The sequence below is a fragment of the Anabrus simplex genome, chromosome 2 (assembly GCF_040414725.1).
Source record: "Anabrus simplex isolate iqAnaSimp1 chromosome 2, ASM4041472v1, whole genome shotgun sequence".
NCBI classification, from domain to species: domain Eukaryota; kingdom Metazoa; phylum Arthropoda; class Insecta; order Orthoptera; family Tettigoniidae; genus Anabrus; species Anabrus simplex.
In genome coordinates this window covers 1031341723-1031358752 of record NC_090266.1, presented here as the reverse complement: position 1 = coordinate 1031358752, position 17030 = coordinate 1031341723, and the positions used below count along the sequence as shown (strand labels likewise).

At 37.8% G+C, this 17030-nt stretch overlaps 1 protein-coding gene across 2 annotated transcripts in view; it reads left to right on the top strand.

Moving 5' to 3' along the window:
• Syx1A (Syntaxin 1A) overlaps positions 1 to 17030 on the top strand; it is a 612912-nt gene that overhangs the window by 369437 nt on the left and 226445 nt on the right. For both annotated transcript variants that reach the window (XM_067139643.2, XM_067139644.2), the window contains exon 8: positions 1192 to 1302. In XM_067139643.2, coding sequence (XP_066995744.1) covers positions 1192 to 1302 — 111 coding nt within the window. The remainder of the gene's footprint in view (positions 1 to 1191; positions 1303 to 17030) is intronic.

Below are 17030 nucleotides of genomic sequence, written 5' to 3'. Positions count from 1 at the left end.
ATTCATAAGTTAAAAGTAACAGACATGAAAGTAGCAAGAATGATTGTTGGTACAAACAGGTGGGAACAATGGCAGGAGGGTACTCGGAATGAGGAGATAAAGGCTAATTTAGGAATGAACTCGATAGATGAAGCTGTACGCATAAACCGGCTTCGGTGGTTGGGTCATGTGAGGTGAATGGAGGAGGATAGGTTACCTAGGAGAATAATTGACTCTGCTAAGAGAAGTAGAGGTAGACCAAGACGACGATGGTTAGACTCGGTTTCTAACGATTTAAAGATAAGAGGTATAGAACTAAATGAGGCCACAACACTAGTTGCAAATCGAGGATTGTGGCGATGTTTATTAAATGCACAGAGGCTTGCAGACTGAATGCTGAAAGGCATAACAGTCTATAATGATTATGTATGTATGTATGTATGTATGTATGTATGTATGCATGTATGTATAAAACTATAGGTTGTATAAGGAATTACTATTTACTAATCCCTGCTAAAATCTTAATTGGGTGAAGTGTTTGAGATAGATTTCTATCAGGATATAATATTTTTCTGTCTTGTTTTGAAATAAGTTCTCTTTCTGTGAATATTTGTGTATGGGGAGAAATCTACATTTAGTGGAAAATTATTCTCATTTCATGAGGAGAGGTATTTATTGCTTATTGAATTTTTGACTTTTATAATTGATATCTGATAACTTTCCACATCTCTCTTTCAGTGTAATGGTGTAATGGATTATTCTTTCTTATGTTCCTCATTACACTATGAGAGAGCAAGGTGAGAGATTCACAGATTGGTTTGACTGCTGTGTTAATTGGAAGTACATCATAAAACATGTTATGCACTAGCAGGGTTCTCTCAGTGGAGTGGTAATCCAAACTTAAAACTGAACAAAGACAAAGTCTCGTCACACATTTAAAATTTACCTTGCTTCAAATTTTACCTTTAAAATAATGCAGTTGTTTTATTCTCGTCTGATGACATTCAATACAAATTTAGAATTTTGAGAGATTGTGACTTGGAGAATCCTGCTGCTTATCTTTTCAGAGTATGAATAAGTTTATTATTGCAGCTCAATGCATGTGATTCATAGCTGTGTTTATGCCAATTTGTTAACATCTTTCTGAATACTTTTTCCTAATGGTAAGGGTTTTCTTGTTCTGTTCTTTGTCGCTGGCCCTGTCCATTGTAGGGAGAAATGATAGATCGTATCGAGTATCATGTAGAGCATGCAGTGGACTATGTCCAAACGGCCACTCAAGATACTAAGAAGGCACTCAAATATCAGAGTAAAGCTAGGCGGGTAAGTGATAACATAAGTTTATCAGTAAGAGCACTTTCGTGTATGTAGCTAATGATGTTTTGGTTTCTTTTTTTTTTTTTAACCTTTTCCACTGATCTTCCATTTTTACATTTCCATCAAAACCATAATTTGCCCTGTGGAAATGCATTATATCTGTGCTTCTTTCTCTGTTGTCTGCACTACTATGATTTATAGAATCTCTTAAACTATTACTGAATTATGTCTGTGTTGCTTCCCTCTTTCCTTTTGTGTCCTGGTAAAATGGCTTTTGCTGGTAATTTCTTTAATACTAATACTTAATTCACAATATACAATTTTATTCACTTTGGTGTTTGTTGCCTCTCTTCTTAACCTTATGCTATGGTAAAAATGATTAACAACATGGTCATTGGTGGTTGTGCCTTTGTCATTTTCTGTGCTGATGTGTGTTTGTAATTTAATAAATGTATTCCCTCTTGTAATTTGAATGTATGTAAATGTTTATTATGCTCCTGATTTGAGTGTTCCTTGCTGGGGTTATGGTGGTATCTGCATTCTGTTGTGCCTTGATGCATTTTAAACTTCTTTAATCTTTATGCTTTCCACAATAACCAATGTCTGTAAATCCTTCACCTGTTTTTGTAACCCCTATCTTAAAATTACTCTTTCCAATTGCCTCACTATCCACTATCCTTCCCACACAATGGCTTTGCCTGGGTGCCCTTAGGGTGAGCTAATTGACAGGATAGAATATGTCTTCTCTAAAGCAAAAGTCTATGTGGAGGACGCTAGAGAAGAACTGAGTATCGCTGAAGAAAATCAGGATGGCGCTCACAAGGTAAAGTACTGATTATGAAGAGTGACTCATCTTACACATTGATGTACTGGTTATATGAGGTACTTAGTTTACCTTTCTGTAAAAAAACTGGTTTTTGTTCTGAGGTCTGATACCTAACCATCAAAATTATGTCTAATATCACCAACAGATTTCATTGAAGCATTTAACTGATTGTACATGCTAAGCAAATGTAAAAAGAAAGGTAAATATCCCATGCCATTTTGTAACTTTTGAGATATTTTGCACTTTTCAGCTCCATTCCTTCACTAAATACTGTAGTAGACATCTGAACTTACTGTATTTTTTTCTTTAAAACAAGGTATTGTGTGCTTTCAGTAGTTTCATATATTTATGAATTAATTGCATTGCTTTCACATTTGAAGACTTCTCAAGAATTACCAAATGACAACTTGAAATGTGATGGAAGTAGGTAGGGCAGCTACTACAGCATTATTATTTTGGTTTATGATCGCTTATCTTTGTTTCCTGACATGTGTTTATGGAAATAGTTGAATGATTGTAGGTCATATAGTTAAGCTAGATGTGAAAAATGAAGAGCAGACTTAAACGAAGTTGGGAAGAGTAACTGTTACAGTAGAGTCCCAATTAACCAGACAGTTTTTTTTTTTTTTTTTACAAGAGTGTTTCAGTACCATGGTACAGTACTGTACTGTATTTAAATGTGATGTAGGTTATTATTGTGGTTTGATAATTATACATCCACCTGCATAAATTGCAGTACCTACAGTATTGGTGGAAATCACTCCTTGCTATTCTTTACAATAGATTCATTATTATCACTAGAGAGAGGATTTTAAAAGTAGTCCCTTTTTAAAATTTGAGCATGAAATAATTACAGTGTTAGACTTGTCTTCCACCAACCAAATTATTTTTTTAAAATTCCTTTTTCCCTCTTTTGTCCATGTTCTTTTTTTTTAAGCACAGTAAAGTCTCGTTAATCCGAACTAATTGGGACCGGAGTCTGTTCGGATTACAAAATTTTCGGATTAACCGGAAAATATTTTCTAATAATAACGTTATTGTTTTTACGTCCCGCTAACTACTTTTAAGTTTTTTGGAGACTCCTAAGTGCCGGGATTTTCTCCCACAGGAGTTCTTTTACGTGCCAGTAAATCTACTTGCAGCTACGGTGGAGAATGAATCTGGAGTTGATGAGGAACAGAGTGATGACGAAGAAGACCTCAATGAACACTAGTGTCACATTCAGATGCCGCGGCTGCCTTAGAACTTGCTGTGCGCTACGTCGAGCAACACTCCGCTGCTACGCTCACTGATGTGATGTTTATGAGACACTAGTTTAACACTGCATCTTTGAGTACGTTCCAATCGCTACGGCAAAAGAAACTAACAGACTTTGTAAAGATAAACGACCAGTGATTGATGGTTTGAGGTGTATTCATGTGTATATTAAGTTACTCTAGTAAAATATGACTATTAAAATGCAAGTAAATCTTCATTCTATAATATATTCTTTCATTTCAATAAGGTGGCCGGGCTGAGTGGCTCAGACGGTTAAGGCGCTGGCCTTCTAACCCCAACTTGGCAGGTTCGATCCTGGCTCAGTCCGGTGGTATTTGAAGGTGCTCAAATACGACAGCCCCGTGTCGGTAGATTTACTGGCACGTAAAAGAACTCCTGCGGGACTAAATTCCGGCACCTCGGCGTCTCCGAAGACCTTAAAAAGTAGTTAGTGGGGCGTAAAGCAACTAACATTATTATTATTATTATTATTATTATTATTATTATTATCAATAAGGTGAATTTTTTTAAAAAAATTGAATATTTCTGTTCGGAATAACCAGACTTTTGGATTAACGGGACTCTAGTGTGTGTGTGTGTGTGTGTGTGTGTGTTACTTTTGTCCTTTTTTGACTTAATATTGCAAAAAAAATTAGTTACATTCTGCACTATTTTCCTGCAAACCTATAACTTCCTGAGACAAGCAAACAGACATTGAGAAACTAATAAACTGTGCTGATTTAGAGTTCAGGATAAAATCCAAATTTTCACCACTGGTTTCAGTAGATATTTATGAGATTCTGCATTCAAAGTGGCAGAATCTGACATTTGAACATAAGTACGTTGAATGTGATCAAATACAACATGTTCCTTATGTTGTGAAATAATAAATGCATCCATGAATGTGCTGAAGTGTGTTTTCAATTGAATCTGTCATTCGGAAAAGGGCAAATGTCCACAAAAGTAAATTTTACAGGAGAAACAAAAACCTGAATAAATGGTGAATGCATGTAACTACCAAAGCTGCATTTTGGCAGTGCAAGCAACCAGGAAAGGGACTATTCCATTCTTAGAGAGCAAAAAATTTTTTTTTTTTCTTTTCTTTTCAGAATTTAATTTTCTTAGGAATTGAATGCACATTTTACATCCCTGTCTTTTTTACTTTTGTTTTCAATTATATTTTATCATTAGTGTCCCTCTTCAATGAACCTGTAACATTGAGAAATCAAATTATGAATAGATCCCAAACAATGCATATAAATAGTTTTGATAAAATCAGTAATACTGTCCATTACATCTTATAAGATAGGTTTATTTTTCACTACATTTTATATTACCTCTTTGAGAACTAGCCTTATAACCATTATAATGAATAGATTATAGTCACTGACTGTACCTTAAGAATAAAAACGAGAACTTTTAATAGCTTCTTTATAAGAGGAGAGAATGCTTCTTGCAGTGCTTCCTGCTCGGTAGTTTGCCAGTTCAAAATGTCATGGTAGAAACTGATATGTTCATCGCCAATATACTGTATCAATTTCCTTATGTCGTTGATCTTTTTAATATTAATGGGAAGTTTTCCATCATAGACTTAAGTCTAGTAGTGTGGGTAAAGCAGGACAAAGTCCAGTTGGCTTAGACACGGCAAGTGTTTGACATTTCTGGGAGGTTGGAGATTCACTTAAACACTGTTAGAACTCTCGGTGGTTCGAATCCCACTATCGGCAGCCCTGAAAATGGTTTTCCGTGGTTTCCCATTTTCACACCAGGCTGTACCTTAATTAAGGCCACGGCCGCTTCCTTCCAACTCCTAGGCCTTTCCTATCCCATCGTCGCCATAAGACCTGTGTTGGTGCGACGTAAAGCCCCTAGCAAAAAAAAAGAACTCTCGGTGCTGCACAATCATGTTGAAATTCGTTGTACACAGAAATCTGGAAGGATATATTTTCCTTTCTGACTATGTCTCTTCCAAAAGTACTCAACACTGATTTTTTTTTTTTTCCATGTGGATCAACCCTTCTACATTTCAGCTACAGGAATATGGCAAAACATGCATATGAAGAAGTGGATATGTGCCCTTTTCCAAATGACTGATTCAATTAAAATAGCACTTTTTTTATGGGGAAACATATTCCTTTTTCTCTACCTCTTTTTTACCTAATGTTCCCTTTTGTCCTTTTTCCATGAAAAATTTTCCCTTCAGAATTTGATCTCTGATGCTTGTTGTTTAAAGGCGCCTAACATCTATGGTCATCGGCCCAATTTGATCTCTGGTAATCGCTATGCAATAAAGTAAAAATGTAATAATTCAAATTGTGCACTACATAAAAAGCAATAAAACCAAACCCCATGGCACTACAGCCCTTTATGGGCCTTTTCCTACCAAGCGACCGCTGCTCAGCCGGAAGGCCTGCAGATTACGAGGTGTCATGTGGTCAGCACGACAAATCCTCTCGGCCGTTATTCTTGGCTTTCTAGACCGGGGCCGCTATCTCACCATCGGTTAGCTCCTCAATTATAATCACGTAGGCTGAGTGGACCTCGAACCTGCCCTCATGTCCAGGTAAAAATCCCTGACCTGGACGGGAATCGAACCTGGGGCCTACGGGTAAGAGGCAGGCACGCTACCCCTACACCACGTGGCCGGCATATAAAAAGCAATAACATTTTAAAATTAGTTCGACGTTATTAACATTTCAATACAGGTTTGGTTTTAGTTGCTCACTATGTTCATAAATTGAACCATTCTTTGCGTAAGTTGAAGAGTGAATGTATCAGCAAAAAATGCAGTACTAAAGAGAAAAATTGAGCTTTCTCTGGAAGCTAAATTGAAAGTTCTAAGATGTATGGATGCTGGGGATTATGGATTAAAGTTATCCAAAGAATTAGGAGTGAGGATAAATATAATTGATGTTCAGCACAGGCTTCAACAATTGGACTGAAAGAAGGAAGACAATAAAAAGTGAGCATCGGAATGTAGGGGAAGTGGTGTTTTTGCAGTTTGCACCACAGAGAGAGAAAAGGGCACTTCCAACAGGACTGCTTTTGCAGGAAAAGACTCTGAAATTTGCACGTTTGGGAAAACACTATATTTAATAAAAACAACTTCACAGCAAGTGTAGGGTGTCTTGATTGCTGTTTAGGTGGGGGGGGGGGGTATGGTGTAAGGCAATTGGCTGTTCGTAGAAAGTAGTAGTCATTGCAGCCATAAGAAGACAGTTAAAGGTAAATTTTTCATGAATTATTGATCAGGGGTTAAGAAAGGACCTGTTTTACAGTTACAATAGTGGGTTGAACTTCAAACCTCTACTATACGTGCCAACTTTTACGGTTTATCTGTAAAATTTACAGAAAGGCGGTGTTTTGCGGTTTAACTATAATATGTTACGATTTTACATACCAAAATCCTCCTCTTAAAATTCTCACCAGAGCAAGCTTCTGCATGTTGCCAGTACACGCTGTGTGACCAGCGAATATTTGATGCATCGCTCCGATTTATATTGATCTGATCGTTAGTCTTCGACTGAGAATACGGGATGAGTCCTGAATCCCAGTCAATCGATATTGATTTGTAAATACTAACTCTTCATACGCTTGTTTTTTGCATTGATTCGTTCAATAATAATATTTACCGCCCTGTATAAAAAATAGTTTGTTGTTCACCATGAATTACAAAGCATAGGTTATGTTGGAGTTACGAAAAAAATGTGAATTATGGTCGTGGCTTAATTCACTTCATAATTATTGCCAGGTATTGCGAAGCTGAGGTTATGTAGTTGTGGATTAACATGAATTGTGTTCATTGCTTATTTTGTTTTATGATCATTGTTTATCGGTAATCATGAGTAAATCTACGAAGAAACATTATCAGTTGTTTAGGGAAGCCTATTCTTTGTTTCCCATGTATACTGAAATCAAGAAAAGGTGACAAATTTGCGTTTTGTACCGTGTGCTCTTGTGATATTAACATAGCATATGATAGCAAAAACGACCTGACTAATCATGTAAAGTAGAAAATCAGAAAAATAAGTTTTTTTAGCCAAAGCTGGAGATAATGTTTACGATGTAATAAAGACAGTATGTTTTACTTCTTTTTTAGTGGAACACATTCCATTGAGTGCAGCTAACCACGCAGGAGCTTTGTTCAGAAAGATATTTCTTACGTTTGAAATCACAAAAATGTATGGTTGTGGTCGCACAAAAAACACGTGTCTCCTAAATGAAATGGCACGTACTGCAACACAGGACATCGTTACTTGTTTACAGAATAGTTCATTTTCATTTTTGACAGATGGAAGCAATGATACCAATTCAAAGTTGTATCCCATAGTGGTTCTTTTTATGATGCTGCTCGAGAAAGTATTGTAATTACTGTTTTATTGGTATCAACATTGGAAGGGGATTTGACAGGGTTCAACATAGGAAACCTGCTATTGTCGCAGTTGGAATAAAAGTGCCAATTAAGAACTGTCTGGCATTCTGTTCTGACAATGCTCCTGTTATAATCGGACAGAAAAATGGAGTTCTAGCAGTTTTGAAAGCAGCTTATCAGGATATTTTTGGTATTGGTTTCAGCTGCCATCTAATTAACTTGGCTGCTGAAAAAGCTGCTGCAACTATACCAGTTAAAATTGATGAGATTCTTGTTGATATATTCTATTACTTGGAGAAGTGACAAAAGAAAGAAATGTCTTCGGAAATTTCAAATTATGCATGAAAAAGAAACAAAAGTTGTTGAAGCATTTGTGCACAAGATGGTTATCCCTAGCCAGGTGTTTAAACAGGTTATTAAATCAGTGGGATCCACTTCTTTCATTTTTATGGATGAGGTGGTTATTAGATCAGTGGGATCCAATTCTTTCATTTTTATGGATGAGGTGGTTGTGTGTGCTCCAAATATTTCTGCAAATTTATCTTTCTTTTACTATTCCCAAAGGACACAGTAGATCTGATGACAAAGAAATGAAGACAGTGTGTGATTCTCCCTCCTCATCTTCTGCCAAAAGAATGGCATGTTCTTCCAGATGTGACTAACCTGTTCTCAGAAACATGAATAACACTACATCTCGTGTAGAAAAGCTGTTCGTTTCTTTTCTCTGACCTAAACAGGGCATTTTGTACATTTTTACATGTGACTATCCCATCATTTGATAAGATCAGTACTGTCCTTCAGAGTGCTTCCCCACATATCCCTGTACTGTTTGTATTAATGATGGATCTATTAAAAACAGATGCTCACCAGGTTTGTCAAGCCAAGTGTAGTTAAATGGTCTGCGTTGCTTGATGTCTAATATCAGCCAATCCAGAATCAGAATGGTGATGATGAACTGGTAATTGGCATTCAAACCTCTGCAAGATGAAGATAAATGTTTTTATCATCAGTCAGAAACTATTTCTGTGCAGCCAGTGACTACATGGTTAACAAGTTCCCTTTTAAGAACTATGTGCTAAACATGCATAGGTTACTAAACTTGATGCCATTGAAGCACAGTTTTCTTCTGTTCATACCTTTTTGGAGAAGTTTCCTGTAATTTTGTGTAAACGAGAAAATGAAACAAGAGATGATGCTGTGAATGGACTCCAAAGCCAGTTTGCAGCTCTTCAGATAGATGACTTGTCTAGTGTTGTAAGTAACCAAATTAGAAATGATTCGAAATGAACACAGTCATTGAATATCCATGGAGCTGGTGGACATTATAAATATGAGAGGATCTCTAGATTCATGCTGTCTGTTTTTACCATATAACCTAGTAAAGCAGCGTGTGAATGAATTTTTAGCTTGATTAAGAACAGGACATCGATGTCCAAAGGCACTCTGGAAGCCATTTCCATTTTGAAGACCAGAAGTTCTGAAGCATGTTATAAAAACTTGTATTCTATTGACTTTCTGAAGAAACCAAAGCAAGCCACAACTGTAGCTGTTAAATCAGAATGAAAATGTGTGTGTGATGGTGTAAATAACATGGGTGCATTATTATGTACAGCAAGATACTCCTCACTTCAAAATTTTTAATTAGTAGTGTTCATAAACAAATTATTTTGTGTAAGAGATTTCATTGATGCATTTTACAGATGTTTGTGTTAAACTGTGGTGAAATATTTTGTTCCTTATAATATCATTTGTTGCATGTAGTTTTATATTGCTGTTTAACTCATAATTATCTGAAGTGAAGAAAATACATGTATTTTGTCGTGTTTTTCCATGCTTTGGTGCATTGGGTTCCCGCGTATTTTGACGTATGGGGATTTTACTGATAGGTCATTTGGACAGTTGGCAGATATGCTGTACCTACTAAAACATTAGCTTCTATACAAGAACCTGCTTTTTCTGATTGCAAAAGAGAGCAAAGATAGAGTAACTGTACTAGCCTGTAATAACACAAGTGGAACATACAAGCTTCCCCTCACTCTAATTGGAAATCAAAACATCAGAGAGCTTTTAAGAAAAGAGACATTTCCCTTCCAGTGTGGTACACCAACCAAGCCAGTATCTGGATGAACTCTCATATATATTTACTGCATGGTGTAAAACTGTTAGTACCATCATTAGAGAAATTTTTAGTGTCTTAAAATCCACCCAAGTAAACGATGCTGATTCTCGATAACACACCATCGCATCTTATTTCAGAAGATCTTAGAGACTGCAAGATACGTGCAGTTTCCTTACCACCCAGTATTACTTCCTTGTATCAGCAAATTGACTAGAGAGTCTTAGAATCTCTCAAGAAAGTATTGGCAAAAATTATTAACCATCCTGACCATGGCGGTAGATGAAAGACGAGGACTGGTTGAAGCTTTGAAACAAGTGGACAAGTTTTATGTGGTTTCGTGGATTTGATAGGGATGGGTCAAGATTCTGCCAATAACTCGGATTAGATCACGAGAAAATTGCTAGACCACAAAAAGATAATTTGGATGAAATTTAGGTCATTGAAAGCTGGTAACACAAGGATGATGAAAACTGTAAAATAAATGTATTCTTGGAAAACATACCAGGGAGTGAGAGAATTCAATGAAATTCAGTGTAATCATGATACAATAAAAATCCATCTGCATAACTTGCTCATAGGGACTGATATTCCTCGGAGGAGTGCTTGCATACATAAGAGCAGAGCGAGATGCCAGCTGCTGGTCTAATTCTACTGTGGATATGGGGAAATGTTACATCAAGGAAAAGAACACAACAGTCGAATAAGAACATAGTTTCTCCAGAAACAGGAGATTATGTACTACTGAGAGAGAATTTATTTTTTCTTAAATATACAGTATAAACATTATTTAAAGTCTTTTCTATATTGTACTGTACTCTATTACGTATAAAACTTATGTAACATCTCTCTAGATTACTACGACACTTGAATCAAAATCATGCAGCAGTTTCACCCTCCAAATTATCCAGGTTGTCCTTGGCCCATTCAGTCTACATCAGTGCTCCATACAGTGTGGGGGCGAGGGAGAGTAATCTAACGAAGCAGGCCTAAGATTGGAAGTTCATATATGATATTAAAAACTTCATCTTATTTTTGAACAATTACTGGTACCCTCAGATTCTTAGTGCGGTAAGCCTGGCAAGAAGTTCTTCCACTCCTATTCAAAGTAATACTTTCATAGAAATGCACTACCTTACTTACAATTTCACAATTGCTGACCTGAAAGGCTGGCAATTTGACTACACCAGTTACGGATTACCTCAGTGTCCTCTCAGATCCAAACCTACCACCTATAGCGCCAACTTTTTGCAATTGTAGTACAATGGCAATAAGCCAGTTGACCTATTGTATAAGGAACACCACGGGATAGCGAGAGTTCCTGTGGGTAGTACACCTATATGATGAACACCACAGGTTTGTGTTGCCTGTAAATGGCGCCGCAATGTGCGAAATACCATAGGTCTATAATACATGTGCGAATTTCATTACTTGTGAGTAGTACAATAATGTGTGGAATACCACGAGTCTACGCTACTTTTGATTAGTACCGCAACATGACAAATCCCATGGTTCTACTTTCCTAGCAATGAGTACCATTATGAGGGGCCGATGATTTGGAATTTGGACCTCTTTAGACTACAAGAATCATCGATTCAGTATTGTGCTATAGAAGCAGTCCCTTGGTCATTAATTCTATTTTTATGTCAATTTCCGTGAATGCGAGGCATTGCGGGTCAGATCCACTGATGGTTTTAAATTCATATCCATTCATTCATTCATTCATTCATTCATTCATTCTTCGTCCTCATGTTTTGAATTCTGGTCAGTGTAAGATTTTGGAGTTTTAATTTGTTATTACATTTAGTCTCATTTCGTACCATTAGGAGCTGATGACCTGGATATTAGGCCCCTTTAAACAATCATCATCGAGATACAGTGGCTTGATGTTTTGATGCATTGTCCTCTGATATAAAAATACAATTATTAACACACCTTTACTGTAGTCTCAAATTCAACTTGAAAATTGATTAAAGCACGGATATTGTAAATCGTGCTGGTCTAGAAAACCAGGAATAACACTGCGAGAATTTGTTGTGCTGATCACACAACACCTCGTAATCTGCAGGCCTTTGGGCTGAGCAGCGGTCGCTTGGTAGGCAATGGCCCTTCTGGGCTTTTGCACCATGCCGGCGCTGGGGAGGGGTGGGGGGTAATTGTAAATCCTGTCCAGCTTCACTGTTGTAACGAAAATGATATCCACAAGGAGTGTTAATTTTGTAAAGCTCTAAAAGGGACGAATAGAGGAGACAATATTTTCTCTTGTGAATTCCGTTAACTAGAATCATTTGCTGTCACAGGCCACTATTGATGATGATGATGATGATGATTCTCATGAGCTGGATTATGTAATGTAATGAGTAGTGAGGAAGGAAGGAAGGAGGGAAGGAAGGAAAGAAAGAAAGAATAAAGGAAGGTGCAAGAAACTTCATGCTCTGTAAGTTTGTGGAGGTCTGGTCTAAATAATCAGGGCTCTACTGTACTTCAAAGGCAGGAAATAACTAGATATTTCTTGATTTTTCAAATTTTGATACAAGCATTTAAAATAGTCATTGTATGTGCTGTGATTATTATATTGATAAGGTGGGGAATCCAGTATTTAACCCCTTCCTACTTAGAACTTCATTTTTGATATGATACAGTACACAAGTGTTAATGAATTACTTCTTGCAGTTTGAGTATTTTTATGTTCTGTGTGTTTTTCTTTAACTTTATTGGGTGATTATGAATTATTATAGTGCAACTTTTCTTCTACTGAGACAGTAGTGAATTTTAAATGAACAAGACTTATGAGCTTTGAAACCAAATGTGTAGCTATTTCAGTCATTAATTGAAAAATTTGACCTCCGTGTAGATGTGTGTGTATCAGTTATGTTACCTGACCAATGTAGAAATTAGGAGTGATCCCTAGTAATTTCTTAGGACTTTGCCCTTCTGGTACTGTCTTGGGAAGACTAAACATATTTCTATCAATTTATTTTGTTCTTGGGGTTGTTTCTTTGTGCAGAGAAGCAGCTGTATGCATTTATTGTATCAGTATTACTTGTAGTGTCAGGGCAGATGAATTATTCCCTGTACCTCTAATATTCATAACAGTTCCATCTCTTAGTGAAGGATACATTTTATTACATGTACATTTCTAATAGGTAGTAAGTAATATATAAAATGTAGGATATTCTGTATCATTCATCCTGTTATGACAGTTTCAAGTAGGTTAACAGCTGTTTGGTAATACTTGAGAAGTCTTAGCTGGCAGGTCATCTGTAAATTTTGTCCAGTATTTTCTGTATAAACTATATTTTTTGTCAGATTTTTTTTTTCTTTCCTGTTCACTGAAACCCAGACTCGGAAATCACAGAACATTCCTAGAAACCTCTTTTTTTGGCGAGATACTTTTTTAAAAAATGCTATTTGTTCGGGGCGTCGATCTAGAAAGATCTTTTGCCCCTACTTGCACTATATGTTAGGAAACTGCATGTATTTGGAAATTGCGGTAGTGTAAAGTGTAGAATGTGAGGAAAGGAACATTAAGGAAAACACAAACACCCAGTCCCCACGCCAGGGATAAAAATCATTTACAACTAAAAAAACCCTGACCCGGCCAGGAATCGAACCTGGGGCCGCCGGGTGACAAGATCTTTGGATTTGATTTCTCACCCTGTTCAAATATTTTATTTCAGTTCTTTCAAGTGAGAGGGAATGATAGGCTGTCTAAGCTACAGTATATATAGCCAACCAATGGTTATAAAAAGAACTAAGTCCAAACTGTATCGGAATGACATCTCTGTATCCACATCAAAAGTTGCTTTGCTACCTATAACCTGAATAGTTCGACATATCTGTAATGATATAATGTTGATTCCCATATGGAACCTGAAATATTTGTCCCGAATTGGTAAAATTATAATACCAATATAAATGGTCTGTTATTGGACATTATAAATTTTCCAGCTAACTCATTCCTGGTTGCCAGCGTTTTGCCCTAGTGTGCTAAGTTGGGCTCATCAGTTGGTAAATAGCACACCCACCAAGATGCATGGCTAGTGCATACTGTGGAGACCACTTCGTAGTCTAATTGGAGCCACCGGCAGTGCCAATGCACTATGAGGGACTTTGTCTCAGTACCAAAAATTGATGCCTGCCTGGCCATCAGATGATGTAGATGTTGATTCCCATAGGGAACCTGAAATATGGCCAGGCAGGCATCAATTTTTGGTACTGAGACAAAGTCCCTCATAGTGCATTGGCACTGCCGGTGGCTCCGATTAGACTACGAAGTGGTCTCCACAGTATGCACTAGCCATGCATCTTGGTGGGTGTGCTATTTACCAACTGATGAGCCCAACTTAGCACACTAGGGGAAAACGCTGGCAACCAGGAATGAGTTAGCTGGAAAATTTATAATGTCCAATAATGGACCATTTACATTAGTATTATATCTGTAATGCTCGTTACTCACCTGCTGGTAAACAAACGGATGTCTAGTTACGAACAGAGTATTGGTTTCTCAGTTTCTATTATTGCATGGCAACTTCAGCTACTTTCAGCATCCAGTAGTAACTCATTAACTTGCAGTGATACATGGCTTTGTTCTTATTGACCTACCATCCATCAGCTGATCAAGCTAGCTAGTTTGATTTGATACGCTTCTCAGAGAATATTCTGCATAGGCCCTGATTTCATAGTTTTGGGTGTCCAAAACCACCTTGTTTTAGTTTGTACAATGCATACCAGTGAGCAAGGGGACCAATTTGGAATTGATAAGAAAGGCATTCTTAGTGCTTATGCACTAAATGTGAGAGTTGTCATCTGGTAAGAGTAAAGATGGGAATTAAGCAACATTCTTCTTACTGTTTTGGTAGACATAAGACATCGTATGGTTGCCATGCAATCATTATCCAGCATAGTAGCATTGGCCTTCGGGTTCCTCTGAGACAAAAAAAATCATAGATATTGATTATTCACTGTGGTTGTAGCCTTCCTGATGCAAAGCAAATTTACCTACATGCTTGGAGTTTTTGTTAAGAAGGAAGTCATATTTTCCATTGTCAACTTAGTTATGACATAAAAGCTTTCCAGTCTCTCAAAGGCACAATTTCAATATAATTTACAACACTATAACATAACGTAAAAAGAAATACACACTATTAAAACAAGAATGAAATGTTTCGTTCTATGAGAACATCCTCATATTCTATCAAATCTTCAATCATGCGTCTATATGTACAGTATTGTTTACGTTGCAAAAACCTGTCTATGATTGAGAGTTTGGTGATAATATTAACAACTATTAACAAATAATGATTGTATTAGTAATCAACGACCACTGTATTAACTTAGTGTAATACTTCTGTACTTACCTAATCTGCCAAAGCACAGTGCGTTGTTTCCAAATAGTTTCCGGACTGTGGTCATCGAGAGGCTAGTGAAAAGTTTTTGTAGACGTTGAATACTGTTTCACAGGGAGGGGAAGCAGGGGAGGCATGAGGGGAGAATTGTGGATCCTTCCTTCTATCTACTGAAGAGGGGAGAGGTTATTTCCTTCATGTTATAATGGGTTTTTTTATCTAGTGGCTTAATGTCGCACAGACATAGATAAGTCTTATGGCGACAATATGATAGGAAAGGCCTAGGAGTTGGAAGGAAGCGGCTGTGGCCTTAATTAAGGTACAGCCCCAGCATTTGCCTGGTGTGATAATGGGAAACCACGGAAAAGCATCTACAGGGCTGCCGACAGTGGGATTCGAACCCACTATCTCCTGGATGCAAGGTCACAGCCGTGCGCCTCTAACTGCATAGCCAACTCGCCCCGTATGTTATAATGTAGCATACTGTTCTGCAGAGAGGGGAGGGGAAGCAGGGGCGGAGCGAGGGGAGCATTGTGGATTCTTCCTGGTATATATTAGAGAGGGGAGAGAAGGTTATTTAATTTCTTTATATAATAATGTATTTTATGTTTCATGGAGTAATGCAAGTTAATGTGGTTCATGTTTGTGGGTTACTGTAATCACGTCCTAGTTCGTGAACCATGGGCAACAGCTGAGTGGCCTCGTAAGTGGTCCTGAGAGTCAGGATACCAGTTGCTATGGAATGGAAGTGGGATTCTCGGACATATCCTGAGTCATGGCCCTCCTTGTGCTCAGGCGGCTAGGACTATGCAATTCACCGGTGGTCCATAACCCGTTAGAGGAGAGATCCTCACTTGGACTATGTGCGAGTAGGGCAGCATCCTGCTTCATGAATTTACCGAGCTCAGAACACTTTCAGCAAGCCTCGGACCTATGGGAGTAATGGAGTCCCACTCCCATTTGACAGGCGAGGGACTCATTGGAAACAACTTGGCGAACGAAATGGAATTCGATGGGGTGCTATCAATATTAATGGGGCTTATGGAAGAAAGAAGGTAGAACTGGCTGAGTCAGCAAAGAGGGTGCATCTGGATGTGCTAGAAGTAAGTGATATTCGGGTAAGGGGAGATAATGAGGAAGAGGTGGGAGATAATAAAGTGTACTTGACGGGTGTTAGAAAGGGAAGGGCAGAGTCTGGGGTAGGGCTCTTTATCAGGAATACCATTGCACGCAACATAGTTTCTGTTAGGCACGTAAATGAGCGAATGATGTGGGTAGATTTTTCAGTGGGAGGAATTAGGACAAGAATTGTGTCCGTGTATTCACAATGTGAGGGTGCAGATAAGGATGAAGTTGACAAGTTTTATGAAGCATTGAGTGACATCGTGGTCAGAGTCAACAGCAAGGATAGAATAGTGCTAATGGGCGATTTCAATGCGAGAGTTGGGAATAGAACTGAAGGATACGAAAGGGTGATTGGTAACTGTGGGGAAGATATGGAAGCTCATGGGAATGGGAAGCGTTTGCTGGACTTCTGTGCTAGTATGGGTTTAGCTGTTACGAATACATTCTTCAAGCATAAGGCTATTCACCACTACACATGGGAGGCTAGGGGTACCAGATCCATAATAGACTATATCTTAACAGACTTTTAATTCAGGAAATCTGTTAGGAATGTACGAGTTTTTCGCAGATTTTTCGATGATACAGACCACTATCTGATCTGTAGTGAACTAAGTATCTCTAGGCCTAGGGTAGAGAAAGTGAAATCTGTCTGCAAACGGATAAGGGTAGAAAATCTCCAGGACGAGGAAA